The 19,765-nt window shown below is 36.3% G+C and overlaps 1 protein-coding gene and 1 long non-coding RNA gene across 3 annotated transcripts; one reads left to right on the top strand and one right to left on the bottom strand.

The window, feature by feature from the left end:
- Positions 1–2,568: 2,568 nt before the first annotated feature.
- heca (HECA ribonucleoprotein granule regulator) lies at positions 2,569–19,156 on the bottom strand. Of its 2 annotated transcripts, none has more exons than XM_087297632.1 (4): positions 18,480–18,880; positions 10,758–11,852; positions 6,918–7,072; positions 2,569–3,078 (listed from the first exon to the last, which is right to left on the bottom strand). In XM_087297632.1, exons 2-4 carry the CDS (start codon positions 11,737–11,739, stop codon positions 2,914–2,916), a joined length of 1,302 nt encoding a protein of 433 aa, XP_087153758.1. In that variant the 5' UTR covers positions 11,740–11,852; positions 18,480–18,880; the 3' UTR covers positions 2,569–2,913.
- Positions 5,274–7,026, top strand: LOC141379386 (uncharacterized). Its single transcript, XR_015518852.1, has 2 exons — positions 5,274–5,450; positions 5,751–7,026. It is a non-coding gene; the product is annotated as an uncharacterized LOC141379386 (long non-coding RNA).
- Positions 19,157–19,765: the final 609 nt, after the last annotated feature.

The raw sequence follows: 19,765 nt of genomic DNA, 5'->3' as shown, positions 1-19,765 counted from the left end.
CTCTTGATTCTGGAGGTCATTAATAATGTAATAACATTAATACTGAAATGGTAAGGCGTTTTATAATGACCAAAACAACATTTCAGATGTTTTATAATGTGCTCAGCCTGACGTTTTATCCATTCACACACATTTTAAGCATCACATGATCTCTTTGAACAAAATCACATGACCTTTTTTAATGCGCATGCTGGAGTCTGTGCGGTAAAAGTGTTTCCATCGCAGTTTATGCGCATCTTTTCTTATCGAATAAAAAGTTTATCCTACCCAGTTAGGCGCATAAGTTTTTTATGCGCATTTTCAAAATTTATACGCATCATGGCGTTTCCATCAACTGTTTTTTTTATGCGCATTTTGCATATAAATAGAATATTTTTCATTTTGCAAATAAAATAGGTGGATGGAAACATAGCTAATGTTTTCCTCATTTTTCAGTTAAGAAAAGATAATCATTGTAAAAGTGATTTCAACAAAATTGTGTCCGTGTGCTTTAACTGTTGTAATTGTGGTGTGGATGCTGGTATTCCTGCATATTTAAAACAATTTTTAAAAAACATGTCTTTACAGTTATAATCAGAGGTGTGAACAAAACTTTAGTAAGGAAAATGTAAAAGTAAGAACTTTTTCAAGTTGTATATTACTCTTAAAATGCAAAAAAGCATTACATGATTAGCCATGAAAAAAAAGCAATAGACATAATAGTTTTCATTATATATCTTTTTGATCTAAGCAGACTTAATTTAACACAAACAATACAGTAAAAGATCAATTTGGTCAACCCATTTTACATATTCATATTATGTGACAACTAACATTATTCAGTTTTATTATTATTATTATTATTTGGGGTGATGCTTGTATCTACAAAACCTACAAACAAATGCACACCACAGGACAAATCAGCATAATCTCAGAGGCCAAGATTTGTTAGACATGTTTTTTCCATGGAACTAGCAAATAGAGTTTATTATTTTCAACTAAGGCTCATTCTAAAAAACAAAGTCCCGTGGACATTTCTGGAGACCGCAAAATACGTCCCAGGAGGTACGTATTTTTTCAGTTTTTGTTTTTCACGAGAGGCTGCTGTGCTCGCTTTTTCGCATCTCAAATGCCTCTCACGGGTGTCGTTCGCGTCTGCGCTGTTCTCGAGTGAACCCACTGGAGGCCGTTGTCAACCGACTGAATGATTGACTGGGTGACCGGCCATTAGACCGACCCACTCTCCTTTTTTCCTAAACCCAACTTATTTTACTGAATGACCCGCCCGCCCGCCCGCTTTCTTCCCTAAACCCAGCTGACGGTTAACAAAAGCCGTTCAGAAAAGGAAAAGCCCTCGTCTGATTTTTACCACATTTTCGGATTTTACCACATTCTCATCCTGATGTTCACTCGTTTTTTGGATTCTGTTTTTGTCTTAACTGATTTCTGGAATCGCTCTTTCCTGGACTCGAACGCGGTCATTGTCGCGGTCAACTCCTCTCTGTGCCTCAAGTCGATGACGTACATGACGAGCTAACTAGACAAACTGGTTGCAGCAGGAAAGCCCTCCACAAGGAGGTAAGCGGCCAGCCGGTAAGTGCCAGACGGAATGGCATCATACCGTCCCATAGCGTTAGCATAACAAAATTTAATGCAGCTATACAAACCTCAGGCTACGTAATTCGCGGCCTCTAAAATAGTCTGCGGAACTACATTTTCAGAATGAGCCTGTGTTGATCATATTGCTTTGTTGACAAAAGAAAAAACATTAATTGCATGTTTTACAACAAATAATTTAAATAATATGTCAAATTTTAATAATCTGTGTTTTGCACTCAAGAGAAAATTTATTTTTTATTTGTATTTTTTTTAAAGATTTATTTTTGGCCTTTTTTATTAGATAGGACAGTATTTAGACAGGAAGCGAAGTTGGAGAGAGAGAGAGGGGGTAGGGTAGGGAAATGTCCTCGAGCCGGGATTCAAACATGGGACGCCCTGACGTGCTACTGCACCATATGTCGACGTGCTAACCACTAGGCTATTGCGCCGACACGAGAAAAAAATTTTATCTCAAAAAGCGTAAATAGTGGCCTTTGGCAAATTTGCGAAAACAAAAACTGGGAAAAAAACATAGCTCCTGGGACGTATTTGGCATTCTCCAGAAATGTAAACGTTAAATAGGGTACGTACTCAGAATGAGGCTGGGTTGTTTTTATATTAGGTAGATCATTTTGACTTGGTCATTTTATAAGTAGCTCGCATGCTGAAAAAGTGTGGGCACTGCTGCCTTAAAGTCATCTTTTAAAATCTGTTCTAGTGTATTTGAATTTTACCCATGAATTGATTTATTTCTCTCATTCAATCAAAGTCTTTGTTTTCCAAGACTGATGAAACCAAAGGTTGCCCACATGAGAGCGTCTCTTCATTACTTTATCAAAGAAGCGGCTTGATCTGCAATTGAGCACTGCTATTTGAAATGGAAAACAGTAATTATGTAGAAAGACCCATGGGCGGAATGAGATTGCGATCAAAAAGATAACTGACCGAGCCATGGAATAATTAATAATTACTCAGTGAAAAGAGAGAGCGTTCTTTTATGTATTTTATTGTTTTCTTTTTTTTTTTGTACAAAAGAGCAAATTTGGCATACAGAGATACATTCACTTGTCACAGTATTGTTGTTGCTTTGTTTTTTTTTTAATGCAAGCTCAAACATTTGAAGGATGGCATTAGAATATACGCAAAAGCACACCCTTTTTTTGTTTCTCTCTTAATAAAAGACGCGCTCTGGCGCAACGTCATATGCTTTGATTCGTTCTAGTTTGTTCCTAAAGAGAACTAATCCCACACAAAGTGTCAACGAGAGCCCAAAATAAGTAATTCTATGAATAGAAAAAAATAGAGAAAAGTACTAGCATGCAAACACAACTTTCGTCAATAAGCTTCAAGAACTTTGAACGAGGAGAATGGCTTTACAAAGTGATAGTCCAGATTGCCGCAGTGAGGACACTGCTGTACATTGCTGTACTCGGAAAAATACTGCATACCCACACGTACATCTATGACCGGTTTCCCACAATGCTTGCAGTTCAGCCGGGCCTAGGCAGACAGAGAAAGTAAGAGCACATTTACACAACTTCAGTTATAATAGAACCACACACATGTTGGATTTGGTGGTTAATGAGGACTCTCAATAGGCATAAATTAATGTACTTTAAACTGTAAAGTAATGCTTATGGTCTTACCCTACCCTGATCTCTACAGCCAACCCTCACAGGAAACCTGAAGCAAATTTTGAATGTGAAAAGCATGTTTTTAACATTTTTGGATTACGAGGACACAAGGCATGTCCTCATAAGCCATCTCAATGTTGTAATAATTAGGCCATACAAACGGTATCACGTGGCAATTTGTAACTTTTTTATTTAGTGGATAATTCGTATGAATTTGTACAATCTTATTCATACAATTAAGTATGATTTGCTCATCCCCCAATGACGGTTGGGTTTGGGGGTGGGGTTTGATGCCACGCCACCTTTTTTAAAATCGAACTTTTCGTTCGACTGAACTAGAATTAGCCACTGAACTGAAAAAACGTAAAACAGCACATTTCATTGTGAGATCAGGCTGGTCATACCCATGTCATTATATATACTATTGTCTTCATAAACCACCAAAACCAGTACACACACACATGGATAAATACAGATATGCATTAAAGATCAACATTAAAGAACAATTTATAAATACTTGGGCCTGGGTTTAGTCCATCTTGAGACGAAACAAATACACTGATCTATATTTAAAGGATAATAGTTAGTTCACCCAAAAATGTAAATTTATTTATATATTTATACATACATATACATATATAAATAAATATATATATATATATATATATATATATATATATATATATATATATATATATATATATATATATATATATATATATACATACACATACACATACATATATACACATATATATATATATATATACACATATATATATATATATATATATATATATATATATATATATATATACATACACATATACACATATATATATATAGAAATAATGTAATCTTCATCATAATTGATCACCATTAGAGAGCAACAATGATTGAAGCATGAACAAAGATTATAGTTAAAATGTCTGAAAGTTACATCAGTCAAAAGTGAGTAGGAAGTGTCGAGGCCTGCTGACAACCTGCTGTCAGAGGGTTTTAGTCACCTTCCAACTGCTCACCATTTTACAAAGTCAGTTAAAACCAGAAAGTTATGCTGCCATTAAGTAGAATTGATCACCTGAATATCTCCAATAGCTGTGATGCATCTGAAGGCGTTCTCTAATTTTGATCAGTGTTCTTTTTAAAAACCTCAGTTAACTTTTCTCTATTATACTTCAGAATATAATGTCACTCATGAAATATGTTTGAAAAACAGATTTTTTTACTCCAGTTTGCATAACTTCAAATAGGATTAATCTGTGACCTCAAATTTTGACCTCAAATAAGTCAAACCTGTCTCTATATTGCATTAATTGAATTATACGTAGGTTAGGAATTGACTGTAAACAAATTATATGCGCTGAATTTAAACAAACTACTTAATTTAGTAATGTTCAACTTAATTAGCTTTTTTAAAATTCAGACTTTATAAATGTTTGCAAAAATTTGCAATGAACCATTTCATTAGCGTTTCATTTAGAGTATAGGTCTCAAACTCAATTCCTGGAGCGCCACAGAACAGTTTTGCTCTAACTGCATTTCCAATAGCTTTGCTGTTTTAATATTAAAGCAACCATGGTGCAATATATTTACAACATATAAAAAATTTATTGAAGTGAAAAATGTATATGTGAAAAATGTGAAATATATATGTATTATTTAATTTCCCCCGCCCAGAGCAAATGCGTAACTAATGTCCGTGTGCGACAGTCTTACTAGCCAATTGAGTGAGCACACTTTCGTTCTGCCCAATCAGAATTGCTATACTGAAGTATGCGGAAAGCCCACAATAAAAAGAAATTTAAAAACTAACAAACAGGAAAGCGCTTCAGAGTGATGATAGCATTTGGCACTTCAGAAGCATTAATAGACGAATTAATATCAAATAAAAACAGGACATCTGTAATATGGAAATATTTTGGTTTCAATGTCACAGACATTAAATACAAACCGGTAATTTGTAAGAACTGTTTTCACAGCATGAGGAAATACAACAACCAGCACCTAAAAAAGCACCCCAGGCAGCTATATGAGGAGCGTCTTGCTAAAAGGTCAACTGAAAGTATTGCCAGTGACACTCAAACTAGTAGCAAGCAACAGCAAACTACTATTTCAGAGTTGTTTTAGCCATGTTAGTTTGCTGAGTGTTCTGTAATTTTTATAATTACTGTTTTTTTTGTTTGTATAATAAGCTACACCATCTCCCTAATCTGAGTTCAACATGTTTACAGAAAGGTAAGGTTATTTTATTTATGTTTACTGTCTGCTCTAGAGAAAAATGCGTGATTCATTTCTGAATATTTAAAAACTAATTTGAATAAACATTTACCTTAAGTAAGTTAATCTCTTTTCAGATCCTTTTTTAACTAACACTCACTGGATTTAGGAAATGTAAGCTATGATACAGTTTATTGAGCTGAAGCTTGACTACAAAATAAATTGCGAATCAAATCGAAATCGTAATATCTGTGTTACGTCTATGTCATTTGGGGACTGTTGTTTTGCTTTTGCTGTTTTTTTTTTTTGCGTTTATAGGATACGCGGGTTGGCTGTGTTGGATGTCAATCATTCAAGACACAGACTGACGTGCGATGACGCAATAGAGAAGAGTTCCAATCGTTGCGCTGCAGGATGGTGGGACACTATATAAGGAAAATGCTGCATCAGTTCGGAATAGCTGACATTTTGTGTGAACTTAAGCTGTGTTTGACTTTTGTTTTGAGTGTGTGTTTCTTCCCCTTTAGCTTTGATCCATCATTGTTTGATTAACTTTTGTTGGTGTGCTTTGTTTGACATGTAAATACTGAAACGTTTTTGTTTCAAACTCTTTTAAGACCTGGAGTGTGAACATTGTATCTGTGTATTATTTTGGATGGAGGAGTTGGAATAGGTGAGCTCTGTTACGTGATGAACATTGCGAACACGCAGCATTCTTTTATTTATACTAGGTTACGGATTTGTGCCACACTTGTAAGTTTTACTTTGGAAGGAGAGAGTAAGTAAGATACGATATCTCTGACGTTGAAGGTTTACTTTTTGTTTTAATTTGTAGTTCTAGGGGAAGATTTTATTAGGTTAGTTAGCTGAGTGTTGTTTTATTCTTTTCTTTTGTTTGGTACAGTCCGTTCCCTTTATCCTCCTTATTTCTGTTAAACTTGTTTATTTTATTTTTTATTTTTTGTTGTGAAATCGATGTAGTAACTACTTTTGTGTGAAACTTTATTTTTCCATACGCATTTAAACATCCACAGCTTGTTTATAATGAACAAGTTCACTTAAGTAGCACTTTCGTGTCTTGTTGTTCCTCATCTATTGTAAATGGCAGCAATAAGCATAACCGGCTTAATGTTTTCCTTTTCGTTCCCCCTTGACCATAAAAAAGTAACGGAAGGGATGTAACAATCAAAAACATAAATAATCGCAATTAGATATTTTCCCTAAATCGCACAGCCCTACAAAACGTGTTATAATAGTCTTGTAAAATGGGTCCACTGACCTTAAAGATGTAAAAACTGCTTTTATTCCCACCAAACTAAAATAAATACGACTTTTTTCAGAAAAAAAATTATAGGAAGTACCCTAAAAATGACTGTTAAACATGACTTGGAGAATATTTGGAATATTCTCTTCTTAGAATATTCACAAAAGGGCTAATAACCTAAATATATGAAATATAATACAGAAAACAAACAAATGCATTACCTGACAGCACGGCGACGCAGCCAGTATATCGTATGTATACATTGTGCCCAACTGGTGCCAGCTTCCATCCCACCTGGACTTGCACTTTATACACACGATTTTGTGCACTCCTTCCAGGCAGTCCACGCAGATGGCATAAAGGTGCATCAGCCTCCCTTTAGAACATAAACAGAAACCCCTTTTAAACTGCAATCAGACACTAATTCATGAAAATATATTCTAATAGGGATTTAATGACATGCCACGATCAAAGCATTATTATCTGTCACAGCTGCTTTGCTTCTTAATTAGGAGAAGAAAAGGATGTCTTTTATTCTCAATCAACTAAACGCTTTTTGATATTTCACTGAAAACATCCTTGCTTTAGTATTCAACAACAGTCATATTTCATTCGCAAATGCCACTTGAGTTGTTATTGCTGTGGTGAAAACTTATTATCATACAGAGTTCATCAACGACTCAGCCCGGCATCGTTTAATATAAATGGCAAGGCTGGAAAAGTTTTTTGCTGTTCTTGCTATTTTTTAAGCCATTAACGGTGTGCTTGCGATGCTCCAAACCACTGTGTTCTTTTTAATAAGAAGAACAGAGAAAGAATCAAGTAAAAGAAAACTTTCATTATACCAGCAACAAGAAAGTAAGTGACATTTGTGTTTTAGGGATATTTATAATTTCACTACTAAAAATGCAAACATCAAGCTTACAAAACGGTGTGGAAATTGTTTGATAATTTAAAGATGATTAAGAGTAAATGGACATTGTTAAAATCGATCCAATTGTGCTTTCGATCATTTTAAAGGGATATTTCAACCAAAAAATGACAATGTACTCACTATTTACTCACCCTCTAGTGCACAGGTGTCAAACTCAGTTCCAAAAGGGCCGCAGCTCTGCACAGTTTAGTTCCAACCCTAATTAAACACACCTGATCAAACTAATCGAGTCCTTCAGGCTTGTTTGAAACCTACAGGTAAGTGTGTTGGAGCAGGGTTGGAACTAAACTGTGCAGGGCTTCGGCCCTCCAGGAATTGAGTTTGACCCCTGCTCTAGTGTTTCTAAAGCTTTATGCATTTTTTTGATTGATTTGATTTGAATGCTAAAGACGGGAAAATGAACGCGTTGATGAACGCTAATGCTTAGGGAAAGCTGAAAACCTGCAACCATTGGATTTAATGGTAGGAAAATATATTTTTCAATAAAGAACTCAGATGTTCAGTTCAGTTTTGGGTAAATTATTTCTTTAAGTCTTGAGTTATGATAACAGATATGAGATTTTATAATAGTGTTTAGCTTTTACTTAATATTGAGAAACTTTTTAGACAATGATATTGAAGTGACCAGGGGCGGACTTAGTGATTTGGGGGCCCTAAGCAATCCCATGTATGTGGCCCTAGCATTAAAACTCAAAACACTCTCTTTCTCTATAGATTTTCTCTGTAGGTTCGTTTTTATGAAAATAAAATGCATGTTAGAAATATATTTTAAGTGGAACCTTTATATTCTTAATGTAAAATTAAATACAATAAATTCACAAAAAAAAAGTTTACACTATATGTACAGTTACGATTAATAAACCATATTTGTGATTAGATTTTAATATTTGCATGTGCTGTACAGAGGGAACGTTTCACTATTCATGGGGGCCCCGGGTTTTGAAAAGAAGTAATAGCATTAAAATCTTAATGGTTATAGACAGATCTCACAACATATGATAGAAAATCTATAAAAGAGCTATATGATTAATATAGGCTTCTTCACATTGGTCTGCTTACCTCGCTCCTAATCAAGTCCACCCCTGATTGACAGCATGTAGCACCATGAAAGTCCTTAACATTTCATTTACACTTAACATTGGCATTAAAATATCAGAGTAATGATGACATTTTGAATGAGTAAGATTCAAAAATGTGGACTGTTGTTTAATACTGGTTTTATTGAAACAAGGTTTCTGAAATATTGATATATTTATAAAAGAGCTATATGATTAATATAAGGTTCTTGGCAATGTTTGGGGCCCCCTAATTCTCTGAGTGTGTTTCATTTCTCATTTGCAAGTAACTTTGGATATAAGCATCCACCAAATGATTGAAGGAATAGCTCACCCAAAAATAAAGATTTACTCACTATTAAGTTGCCTTCAAGTCCCAAACCTTTATGAGTTTAACACAAAAGAAGATATTTTAAAGAAAGCTGAAAGCCTGTAACCATTGACTTCAAACAAGTCAATAGTTGCAGGTTTCCAACATTTTTCTAAATATCTTCTTTTGTGTCAAAAAGAATAAAGAATGTTCCGTTTTGGGTGAACTATCCCTTTACATGTTATCACAGTGTTATGAAGCTTTATCAAGTGATGTCTAAACCTTTATGAGTTTCTTTCTTCTGTTGGATACAAGAGAAGATATTTTGAAGAAAGTTGAAAACCTGTAACCATTGACTTCCACAATAGGAAAAACAAGTTAATGGTTGCAAGGTTTCAACGTTTTTCTAAATATCTTCTTTTGTGTCAAAAAAATAAAGAACTCAGAATGTTCAGTTTTGGGTGAATTATTCCTTCAAATGGTAAAGGTATCAGAGCATAATTATGAAAGGATGTTTACATATACAATTTGAGTCAATATACAATGACAGCAAATCTAATCTACTGTAAATGTTAAAATGGGAGAATTGTGTATGAAATCCAAAACGATCAGGAATCTTAGGCAATACTAGCCTGTACTTTACTTACTGAGAATTCTGTAGACAGTGATATTAAAGTAATTGACTGTGCTTCTACAGTAACTGAGCATACTGTAAAACATTTCTAATTTGCAAGTAACTTAGGATAAAAGCATCCGCCAAATGATTAAAGGGATAGCTCACCCAAAAATGAAGATTTACTCACTATTTACTCACTCTCAAGTGGTGTTCAAACCCTTATGAGTTTCTTTCTTCTGTTGGACACAAAATAAGATAGTATGAAGAACGCTGAAAACTTGTAACCATTGATTTCAAACAAGTCAATGGTAACAGGTTTCCAACATTTTTCAAAATATTTTCTTTTGTGTCAAAACTGAATTATCCCTTTTAATGTTATCACAGTGTTATGATAATTGATATTAGATTTGCTAAAGATTACATTTAGCATTTAACGCTTTTGAATTATTAGCATATTTACATATAGAATTAAAGTTAATGTAACAATGTAGCAAACGTAGCAAAGGTATTATAAGCTTTAAAATTGCAGAAATGTACATGAAATCCAAAATAGCAAATAATCCAGCAATCTCAACAAATACTAGTGTTTACCTTATACTTAATATTGAGAAATGTTTAGACAGTGATATTGAAGTGACTTCAAATTCAATTTCAAAGTCAAATTTCCCATTTGAAAGTAGCTTTGGATAAAAGCATCAAATGACTGAAGTGATAGCTCATTCAAAAATGAAGAATTACTCAGTATTTACACCCTCAAGTGGTGTTCAAACCTTTTTGAGTTTCTTTCTTCCGTTGGACACAAAGAAAGATATTTTTAAGAAAACTGAAAACTTTTAACCATTAACTAATTGCTATGCAAATCAATGGTTACAGGTTTCCAACATTTTTCAAAATAACTTATTTTGTGTTCAACAGAAGAAAGAAGCTCAGAAAGGTTTGAAACAAATAAAGAGAAAGTAAATGACACAAAAAAATAACTATTTTTGGGTGAAATATCCTTTTTCTCATAACGTAAAACACTACAATGAGCAATCTTAAAATAAATAATCTGAAAGAAAACATTAAAAATGTTCATGCTTGACATAATTCAGGACGTCTTTCTTAACTAAAACAAGTTTAATGATGAATAATAGTGGATTTGCTCACCTTGTAAGTGGCAAGGTACATCATACTCAATCTCATCATGGCGCGAGGGGCTTAGAAACAGGGTTCCGTCCACTAAAGGGAACTGCTCAAAGATGGGCAGCGTGTGATGGCACAGGGCACAGTTCACCACGTTACGGTGACTGGCACTGAGCGCAGAGAGGATGAACTTCCTGAGATCCTCTCCCTGCCCGGCTTGGGCATCGTCCTCCATGCGCACATGATACGTGTTGAGTTTGTGCCGGGGAATGTGCGTGAGCAGCTCTGAAAGATCCAGCCTCCTCAGGAACTGCACGGGGTTGTCAAGCCGAGGCAGGCACATGTTGGCAGCTCCCTGCTCCAGAAGAGCCCCTCGTCCTACCAGACCCCCAGCCTGAAAGTGCTTCTTGTGTCCTTCTGTATGAACCGCGTTCTTTAGGAACTCGCCCAGATGTCTGGAGCTGCGCGGCCCGCCGAGAGGCTGAGGGGAGAAGGAGGAGAAGCCTGACGGAGGGGACTGAGCCGGGGATTCACAAGGGGAGCGCAGCCCGTGGGACATCCCACCGACTGCATTGAGAGGACCAGCGTGACATCGCTCCTGACAGTTCTGCCAATCTGCTGATTGTCTGCGTGAAAGCTCCTGACTGGAGCCGCGGTGCGCCAGCTTATGACTCGCTGGAGATTTCCCTTTCTTGGGCTCGTCGGCAGTTTCCGGCCCGCCGCAAGCACCACCTCCGCAGGCCATGCTGCTGAGCTTTCCGCTCCCCTTCTCAGGCATCTTTTTCTTGCGCTCGTCCTGCATGCGCTTCACCTGGTACCAGTCTGTATCCTTTTTCAGGTGTCCCTGGCCGCAGCGGCAGGAGCAGAAGCGGAAGGCCAGATCGTAGCCTTTTTTGGTCCACATGTTCTGCCGGCACTGCTTCTCGTTCCAGCTGCGCGCCCGGCCGATGCAGTTGAACTGCACCAGGATGCTGCTCTCCCACTCATAAAAGCACTGCAGGTGCATCCAGTTGCCATAGGGGCAGAGTTCACTGTTGCACACCACACGCTGGTAGTCGTCCTTCTCAAGGTCGACGGGACGGCCAAGACTGCACACTAATGGAGTGGCACATGGAGCCTCTGCCAAACACAGTGAAGATGCTGTTAACTCAGGAAATGACAACACTTTCATCATTTCCTCGCACTCGTGTTGTTCCAAGCTGGTGTCAATTTCTTTTGTTGAATGAAAAGCCAAAAGAGATTTTAGAATGATTCACTTACACTGCAGGCAACGCAACAAAAGTGAACAGTGACATTAAGATTTTTTGGTTTTAAAAAATGTAATTTGGGCTTGAAACAATTTGAGGGTGAGGAAATAATGGCTATTTTTGTGTGTGTGTGTGTGTGTGTGTGTGTGTGTGTGTGTGTGTGTGTGTGTGTGTGTGTGTGTGTGTGTGTGTGTGTGTGTGTGTGTAAATTATCTGTAATGCAGATAAGGGCTGTGCCATATGACATGAAATACTACTACTGCACACTCTCAGAAAAAAAGGTACATCGTGGGACAAATAATTTTCCTTCAGGAACAGATTTGTCCCTTTGTTAAAGTTGTACCTTATGTGGTACGGAAAAGACCTCTTATGATACAGTTCTGTACTTTTTATGGCACAAGAGAAATGAAGATACACAATAGTTCACATAAAAAAGGTACATAAGTGTTGGACAACTCCTTTATTACGATATCTATGAAAATAAATATTACTGGAAAGGCAAAGTGATTTTATGAAAAATTTCCATATTAAAGCATGAATCACCATGTAAAAGCACGTTTAAAGAAACTCATAAACATTAATTATTAAATTCTATAATACAAAACAACTGGTGAAACAAAACTTTTTTGCAAACTAAACATTTAAGGCATTTTTAATAAACATTTGGTGAGCATTTTCGGATAAATACAGTTTAATTATTGATATCCGCACCTTTTGGCGTTTGCTTTCCACTACACAAGTGAGCTGGCAAAACTCCTGCATATGGAGAGTGTTCATGCAGACATTTTGCTATTGTAAAACTAATCAAACATTGTGCATATCTCGTTACAATACTTTTGCATAATTCTATTTCTATTTCAAAATTAAGTTAAATGAAATTTGAAATAATTAAAAAGGTATTAAGAAACATTTTTATATTGTAGATGGGAGAATGTGTTTCTGTAACACTTTTCTGAAAAGTGTTGTGAAATGTTTAGCAAAAATAGATCTTTTGATTCATGTTAAAGTATTTTTTATTCTTAATAATAATTGGAAAAGGTGCATTTACACAAAAAGAAACATAAAAAAAAACATTGTTGTTAGGTCCCATGTGGGACCTGTTTGTATGTGTGTTTGTTATTTGCAGATTCTGCGTGATTGCAGATTGGTGGGTGGGTCATCCCACCTGAGACTCATCGTGGGGTGTTTATAAGGAGTCCGGCATTCTGTCTAGAGAGCTCGATTAGCCGGACGTCTCTGCTTGGCGCTTTTGAATTAGTTTTGTGTTTGGATCATGAGCTCAGTACACTTCCATACACATGCTTTTCATTACTGACTTTCACCTATACTGACTTGGATTGCTTTAAATACTTTTGTTAATTATACATTTTGTTAATAAATCATTTCTCTTTTCAATTTACCTGGTCCGTATTGTCTCTCTAATGTTGCAACGTTGAGCCGGTTGTAACAATTGTTTAAAACTGTATAATGTTTATATATTTACTAAAAAAAATGGACACATTTTGGATAAAGCAAAATGCCTTTAAATAGTTGTTGAAGCAACACATTTGACACTGTTAAGGTACAAAGTGTCTTGTTACTGTAGTGAAACCTTTATGGATCAGATTTGTATTTGATGAAGATACAATATTGTATTTGCTGGTTTAAAAAACCAAAAGTGCATTTTGGTTTCCCATGGTACAAATCATGTCTTTAAAAGGTACAAACTGCAATGGTACAAATCTGTTTCTTTGTCTTAAGGTACAATTCTTTTCCATAAAAAGGTGCTGCCCCCGTGACAAGGGTTTGTACCTTCTAACAACATTGTGCCATGTTTTCTGAGAGTGTATATTGTATTGACAAAATAAAATGTCTGTCTACTCGTTTCATTTTATGTTTATTTCACATTATTTACACTATTTATGGTCATATTTTTTCATAATTTATATTAGCGCAATATTACATGCCATTATGGGGATGCAGAAAGATACATGAACAATAGCATGGTGAGAAAGTTACAATCTTGAAAGTATAATGTTTATATTTTGCGATATACTATTTTTTATGTTGGGCCTATAAATCATTAGCTTTTGAAAGAGTTTTATATATTATTAATAGGGCTGTGTGATTAATCGAAATCAAATCGCAACAGCAATTTGAAAAGTTGCGATTAGTTAATCACAAGAGGTTGCCATATGAAATATACAGTATGTGTATTATTTCATTTCCTCTGCCCGGAGCAAATGCGTGACAACATGTGTCCTGACATTTTATCCTGCCCATCAGATTACGCTACCAACACAGTATTTGAATGGTTTTGAGGTTGGGGTTAGATCTTAGGTAGGTAAGGACAATATTACAGCTTCATATCACACTACTCCACATTCAAATTTACACTGGTAGCAAAATCTGATGGGCAGCATATTGCGTCATCAAAATATACTGCCAACTTTTTGAATGGAAGGTGAACAATCTGACAAACGTAGGACAAATCAACAGAACACCGGCTGTGTGTGACAGCCTTACTAGCCAATTGAGCGAGCGCACTTTCATTCTGCCCAATCAGAATTGCGCAACTGAACTACGCAAAAAATAAAAGAAAAAAGAAAACAAACAAGAAAGCCCTGACAAGTGGGAATACGGCGTCTGTTGCTTCAGAAACATTAATAGTCGAATTAGTATCAAAGTAAAACAGCATTTGTAATATGGAAATATTGTGGTTTCAAGTCACAGACACCAAACAAAAACAGGTCATTTTTAGGAGCTGTCGCAGAATTGTTGCCACGGCTTACAGATTATTGAGCTGAAGCTTGACTACAGAATTAAAGCGTAAATCAAATCACAATATCTGTCAAAAAACATCTCAATTAGATATTTTCCCCAAATCGCACAGCCCTAACGCCCCATTCACACGGGGCTTCAGCGTCAACGCTTGAATGAAGGCGTGCCTGAAGTTGGGGCTGAAACAATCGTCATAGAATCGTCAGCCAATAGCAATAGGCCACAGTCTAGCTGGTGTATTTGCATACAGCGATCTGATTGGCTGACGCTTCCGTCGGCACTTGAAAAAATGAGCTAGTCCCAACTTCTGCAGCGAGCAACGTCTCTGAACAGCGCAGATGGATCAACAATGCAGTTCGGCAACACCTGACGTCACACATTCTAAGTGAATAAGAAGCGTTGACGCTGACGCCCCGTGTGAATGGGATGTAATTATTAACGTTTATTTTTATTATAATTTTTTAATCACACATTTGTTCTAAATAAAGTGAGAAATATAATCACATATGAACTAGTACATTTTCAAGTACTGTATATACTATAGAAAATGTGTTAATATACGTAATCTATTAATTGATTGAATTTTCAGAAATGACTTATGTCATGATATGAGATCTTTGTCATATCTATGCCCTGCCCTAATGCAGACTACAGTGTTTACATTTAGTGTTACTCATGATATACAAATAAAGAAATAACTAAATGTTTGTTTTACGTGGTTAAATGTTTTCTATGCTAATGAACAAATGAATGACTGGGTGAATGAATACAAATGTGAATAAATGTAACCTTCTATCAATTCATTGAGGGACATCTATTTATAGGCAGTGTGATTCAAGCAGCTTCTCTGGCAGAATTTTCAATGTCAGTACAACGAATCCATCAATTCTATTTATGATAACTCTGTGGGTGCGAATCCCACTCCAACAGAAAAAAAATATTATGTAACTTTCGTGAATGAAGGGTGCATGTGTCATGAGAGACAGAGAAAGACAATTACACAACAGAGAATTTTGCTCCTCAAATTTGATTGACAGCCGCCTTCAAAAGTGCTGTTTTCATGTTTGAATCACTACAGTTAACGTGTTCGCTTTACCTTTCAAGCACATTACCCAGACTGTGTCAGCATAAAGTGAAAGAACTGCATCTCTCATAAACTTGTGTGAAGTCGACTGTAGTGAGGAGCAGGTTAATTTGTTTAACGCAATGGCAGCCCTGAGTGGGTTTTTCTCACTAATGTTTGTGTCTGGTTAAAATGACAACATGGAGTGGGGCTGGATGATCAAGGGGATTGTTTACTTAAAAATGAATGTTTTTTTTTGTTTGTTTAGCGCATTTATTGTGTATATACCCAAAGCGCTTTACAATCATGAGCGGGGGTCTCTCCACTCCACAACCAGTGTGCAGCATCCACTTGGATGATGCGATGGCAGCCACAGGACAACTGCGCCAGAGCTCTCACCACACTAGCTATAGGTGGAGTGGGTAGGAATAGGTGGAATTTGCTCACCTTTGAGACAATTAAGAGGTGACTTTTATTAGCAAAACATTTAAGAAAATTTTAAGTAGGCTTGTGATGATTTTAAATGTTTTTGTGCCAACTAATTGCTGAAGTTTTCTCACGATATACAGTATCAAGGCTATTTTAATAGGTAATATAACAAACAAAACTTTGTATATTACTTTACTGTACATGTTCAGAGGAAACAAATGTTAACTAATTAAATTGCAAAGGTATTATAAAGTACAACAGGTAACTTTTTATAGTTTCATTAGTAAATATTAATTAATGGATTAAAATAGACGGCAAGAAAAAAAATTATAAAAAGGTAAAAAAAATATATGAATTATTTAAAAATATCAAAACTATTTTGACTTGTAGTAATCAGATTAAGACTGTGATTTTAACATGTTATTAGGCATTAACATCACCTTAACTATTAATTATTAAAGGCTTATTGCACAGGGTCACCATACAATAGCCCTATAAACAGTCACAGAATGATATTTCAGCGTTTAGTAGGCCAGATTAAGCTGTATTTTGAAGTGTCTATGATATCAATATTGCAAATATTCATTATCACAATATATTTAATAATTAAATATAGACATATATCTAATTTTGGTAACACTTTATTTTGATGGTCCGTTTGAGCAGGGGTTCCCAAACTTTTCAGCCCGCAACCCCCAAAATGACAATGCCAGTGACTCACCACTAATATCCTCTGAAGTGGTTATAAATACAGAAACCTTGCATACAATGGGGCACACACACCAATGGACCCAAGTCTATTCATTGTTTATTTTTTAATGCATGCCAGTGCTATAAATGGGCCAGAAAGTTTAACCTGGTGTTATGAAATCAATCTGCTGCATCTGACGCTACTGCTGTGTCTTTAATATAATGCAATTACCCCAGGGGTTGCAATCCAACAGAACTAGTAACTATAAACAACTATTTTTTCTCTTCAGTAGGTTATGGATAAAATATGGTCATTCTTATAGATTAATAAAAATTTATAGATTTTTGGAAATCACCAGGCGACCCCCCTTCAGTGTCCCCCGACCCCCACTTTGAGAACCATTGCATTTGAGTATTAGTAGACTGTCTGCTTAATATCTGTTGATATGCTCATTCAACAGACATTTAACTGACTATAAGAAAGTACATGTCAACCTAACCCTAACCTAACAGTCTACTTATAATTTAATGAGAATTAGTTGGCATGTAGATGCAATGTAACTTAAAATAAACAAACGGACCGCCAAAATAAACTGTGACCCTAATTTTGAGCTGAATATTCAGGGATTCCTAAAATGCATGTCAATGGAGATTGGGACTCTGATGAACCAAAAAAAAATGTAAACAAAAATACAGGTAAAGCAAAATTACACAGATGTCTTATGAAGTGAAGCAATCAGTCAGTGCAAGAAACAGTATTCATTCTATTCTATTTTGGCTGGAGTTTTTTTTAACTCAAAGTGCTGAACTGGTTAGGCAGTGTATGGTAACCTGTTTCAAGGTTTACCGTGGTTTGGAAAAGTCAAGGTTTTAAATCTGCAAAAAAAAAAAAAATCAGTAATACCATTCCTATGGTATGTGTATGGGTGTTTATGTGTTGTAAATATATCTGTGTCACTGAAACTAATGAGGATAGAGAAGTCAATGATTAATTTGAATTATTTAGCCTGACATGTTTACTGCTTCAAAATATTATAATATGTTTCCTAAAATCAAATAAATTGTGTTCAATGGGGGGAAAGTTGTTGTTTTTTACTCAGACATTAAAAATGTATTTATTTTAGAGCAGTAATCACAATACAGACATACTGTGGTATTTTTATCCAAGGTTATCATACCGTCAGAAAGTTATGGTGGTCCATCCCTGGTAGCTGATGACTTTTCATACATTTCATGATGGATTCAACTAAAAACTTTAAATGTTCTACAGAACAACAACAAGTCAGCAAAAACTTGCAGGGTGAGTAAAATAGCAGTAAATTTTCATTTTTTGAGAGGACTATGCCTTTAAAGAATGCTTTGAGCGCAGAAGGAAAGGCTCTGTTGCTCTGCTTCACTCATAAATGCAAGCTTCAGTCTACACTTCTGCAAAAGATTTTTGTATTTTTCCTCAAGGTAAAAACACACAACCTGAACAATCTGCCAGACAGCAATTTCAGTTGTTTTAAACGAATAAACATGAATGAATACTTTTATTTAGAAATAAATAAGGATTACCTGGCAGTCTGCTATTCCATCTCACAACATCACCCACTCAAAATACAAGCAAGCATTTCCTCCACCTCAAGAGCCCGTGCCATTCTATGCATAATTAAACACCCAAACAGTGCGTCACTATATTGACATGACCTGCCATTACACAACATTCAATGCCCAGATCACATGTAGCTCCATGTCAAGTGCATGTACCCTTGAGCAAGGCCTAAACACAACCACCTTACAGTTGCAGGACGACAAGTGAAAGCGCGGAAATCTCCGGGCTAATGTCGTAACAACAGTGATGGTGGTGATGACACGCGCGCGAAACAAGTTGCAGCAAGTGAGAAAACATTTGAGGAAGGGAAGGCGCGCGTGCACGTTTAGGGAAACGCACCTATTGCTCGAACCCTGACTGAAGTGAAGTGACGGTCGGTTCTTACCGCTTCTGTTGTCGCTCGGCGGACCCGCCGTGGCTCCGGTCAACGTCGAGGCAGTTCCTCCCGTAACCCCAGACGCAGAGGCTCCATTTTCTTGCTCGTCCCCGCTACTATTCGTGCGTTTATTTCTCTTCCCCTTGTTGCTTTTTTGGTTGGGCATAATGGAGCGCTCAGTATGAATGCAGCCTGTCAGCGACCGCGACCGAGCATTTCTGCGGATATCATGTCGAGGACGGATTGAAGGATGTTAACGCGCGTAAGATGCAGATGTTAGAGCTGGATCACCATCATCATCATCATCTTCTTCATCATCATCCTCCAGATTTGTGCAGGCAGTCTTGACAGCAGAGGTACACCATGAAGAAGGCGTGTCCCTCTCTTGTTTTGATTCCTGCTCTGAAGAGAGAATGTTCCTCTGGCTCCGCCTCCATCTCTGATCCAGACCCACAGCTCAGAGTTATTAATAGCACAGACTAAGAGGGAGTCCCGAGTAGATAATCATCGACACGCTGCTAAATTTATTAGAAGTTATAAATGCTCGGCCACTGCATATGGATTCGTGAGTGATGATGGACGTGCTGTTAGAGGTGATTCAAGGTTTTAATTTGAAGTTTTTAAATAGGTGATATAGTGAACCACTTTAAGTTCTGTAACTTAAATCTTTACATCTTTTTATACTGGGGTTCTGGGACCCCCAGAGGACTACAAGGGACTAGATATAAATAAATACTCAAATAAACAATGAAACATAATGCTAAAAAATCAGTACATAAAACAAACAAATAGGAAATAAAAACTCAATTATTACATTTAAAATAAATATAAGCTAGCAAATCATCCAAAATGTAATACCCGTTATAAGAAATA

Source organism: Danio rerio, chromosome 20, assembly GCF_052040795.2.
Source record: "Danio rerio strain M-AB ecotype USA chromosome 20, GRCz13ab, whole genome shotgun sequence".
NCBI classification, from domain to species: Eukaryota; Metazoa; Chordata; class Actinopteri; order Cypriniformes; family Danionidae; genus Danio; species Danio rerio.
This window is presented reverse-complemented; position numbering and strand designations above follow the sequence as displayed.

Bases quoted from the DNA above. Each gene is read 5' to 3' on its own strand.
- heca (XM_087297632.1), bottom strand. From the start codon at position 11,739: ATGCACCTGCAGTGCTTTTATGAGTGGGAGAGCAGCATCCTGGTGCAG. The intron at 7,073-10,757 runs GTGAGCAAATCC...TATGTTCTAAAG, and splicing joins TGTACCTTGCCACTTACAAG to GGAGGCTGATGCACCTTTAT. The intron at 3,079-6,917 runs GTAATGCATTTG...CTGTCTGCCTAG, and splicing joins CTGCGTCGCCGTGCTGTCAG to GCCCGGCTGAACTGCAAGCA.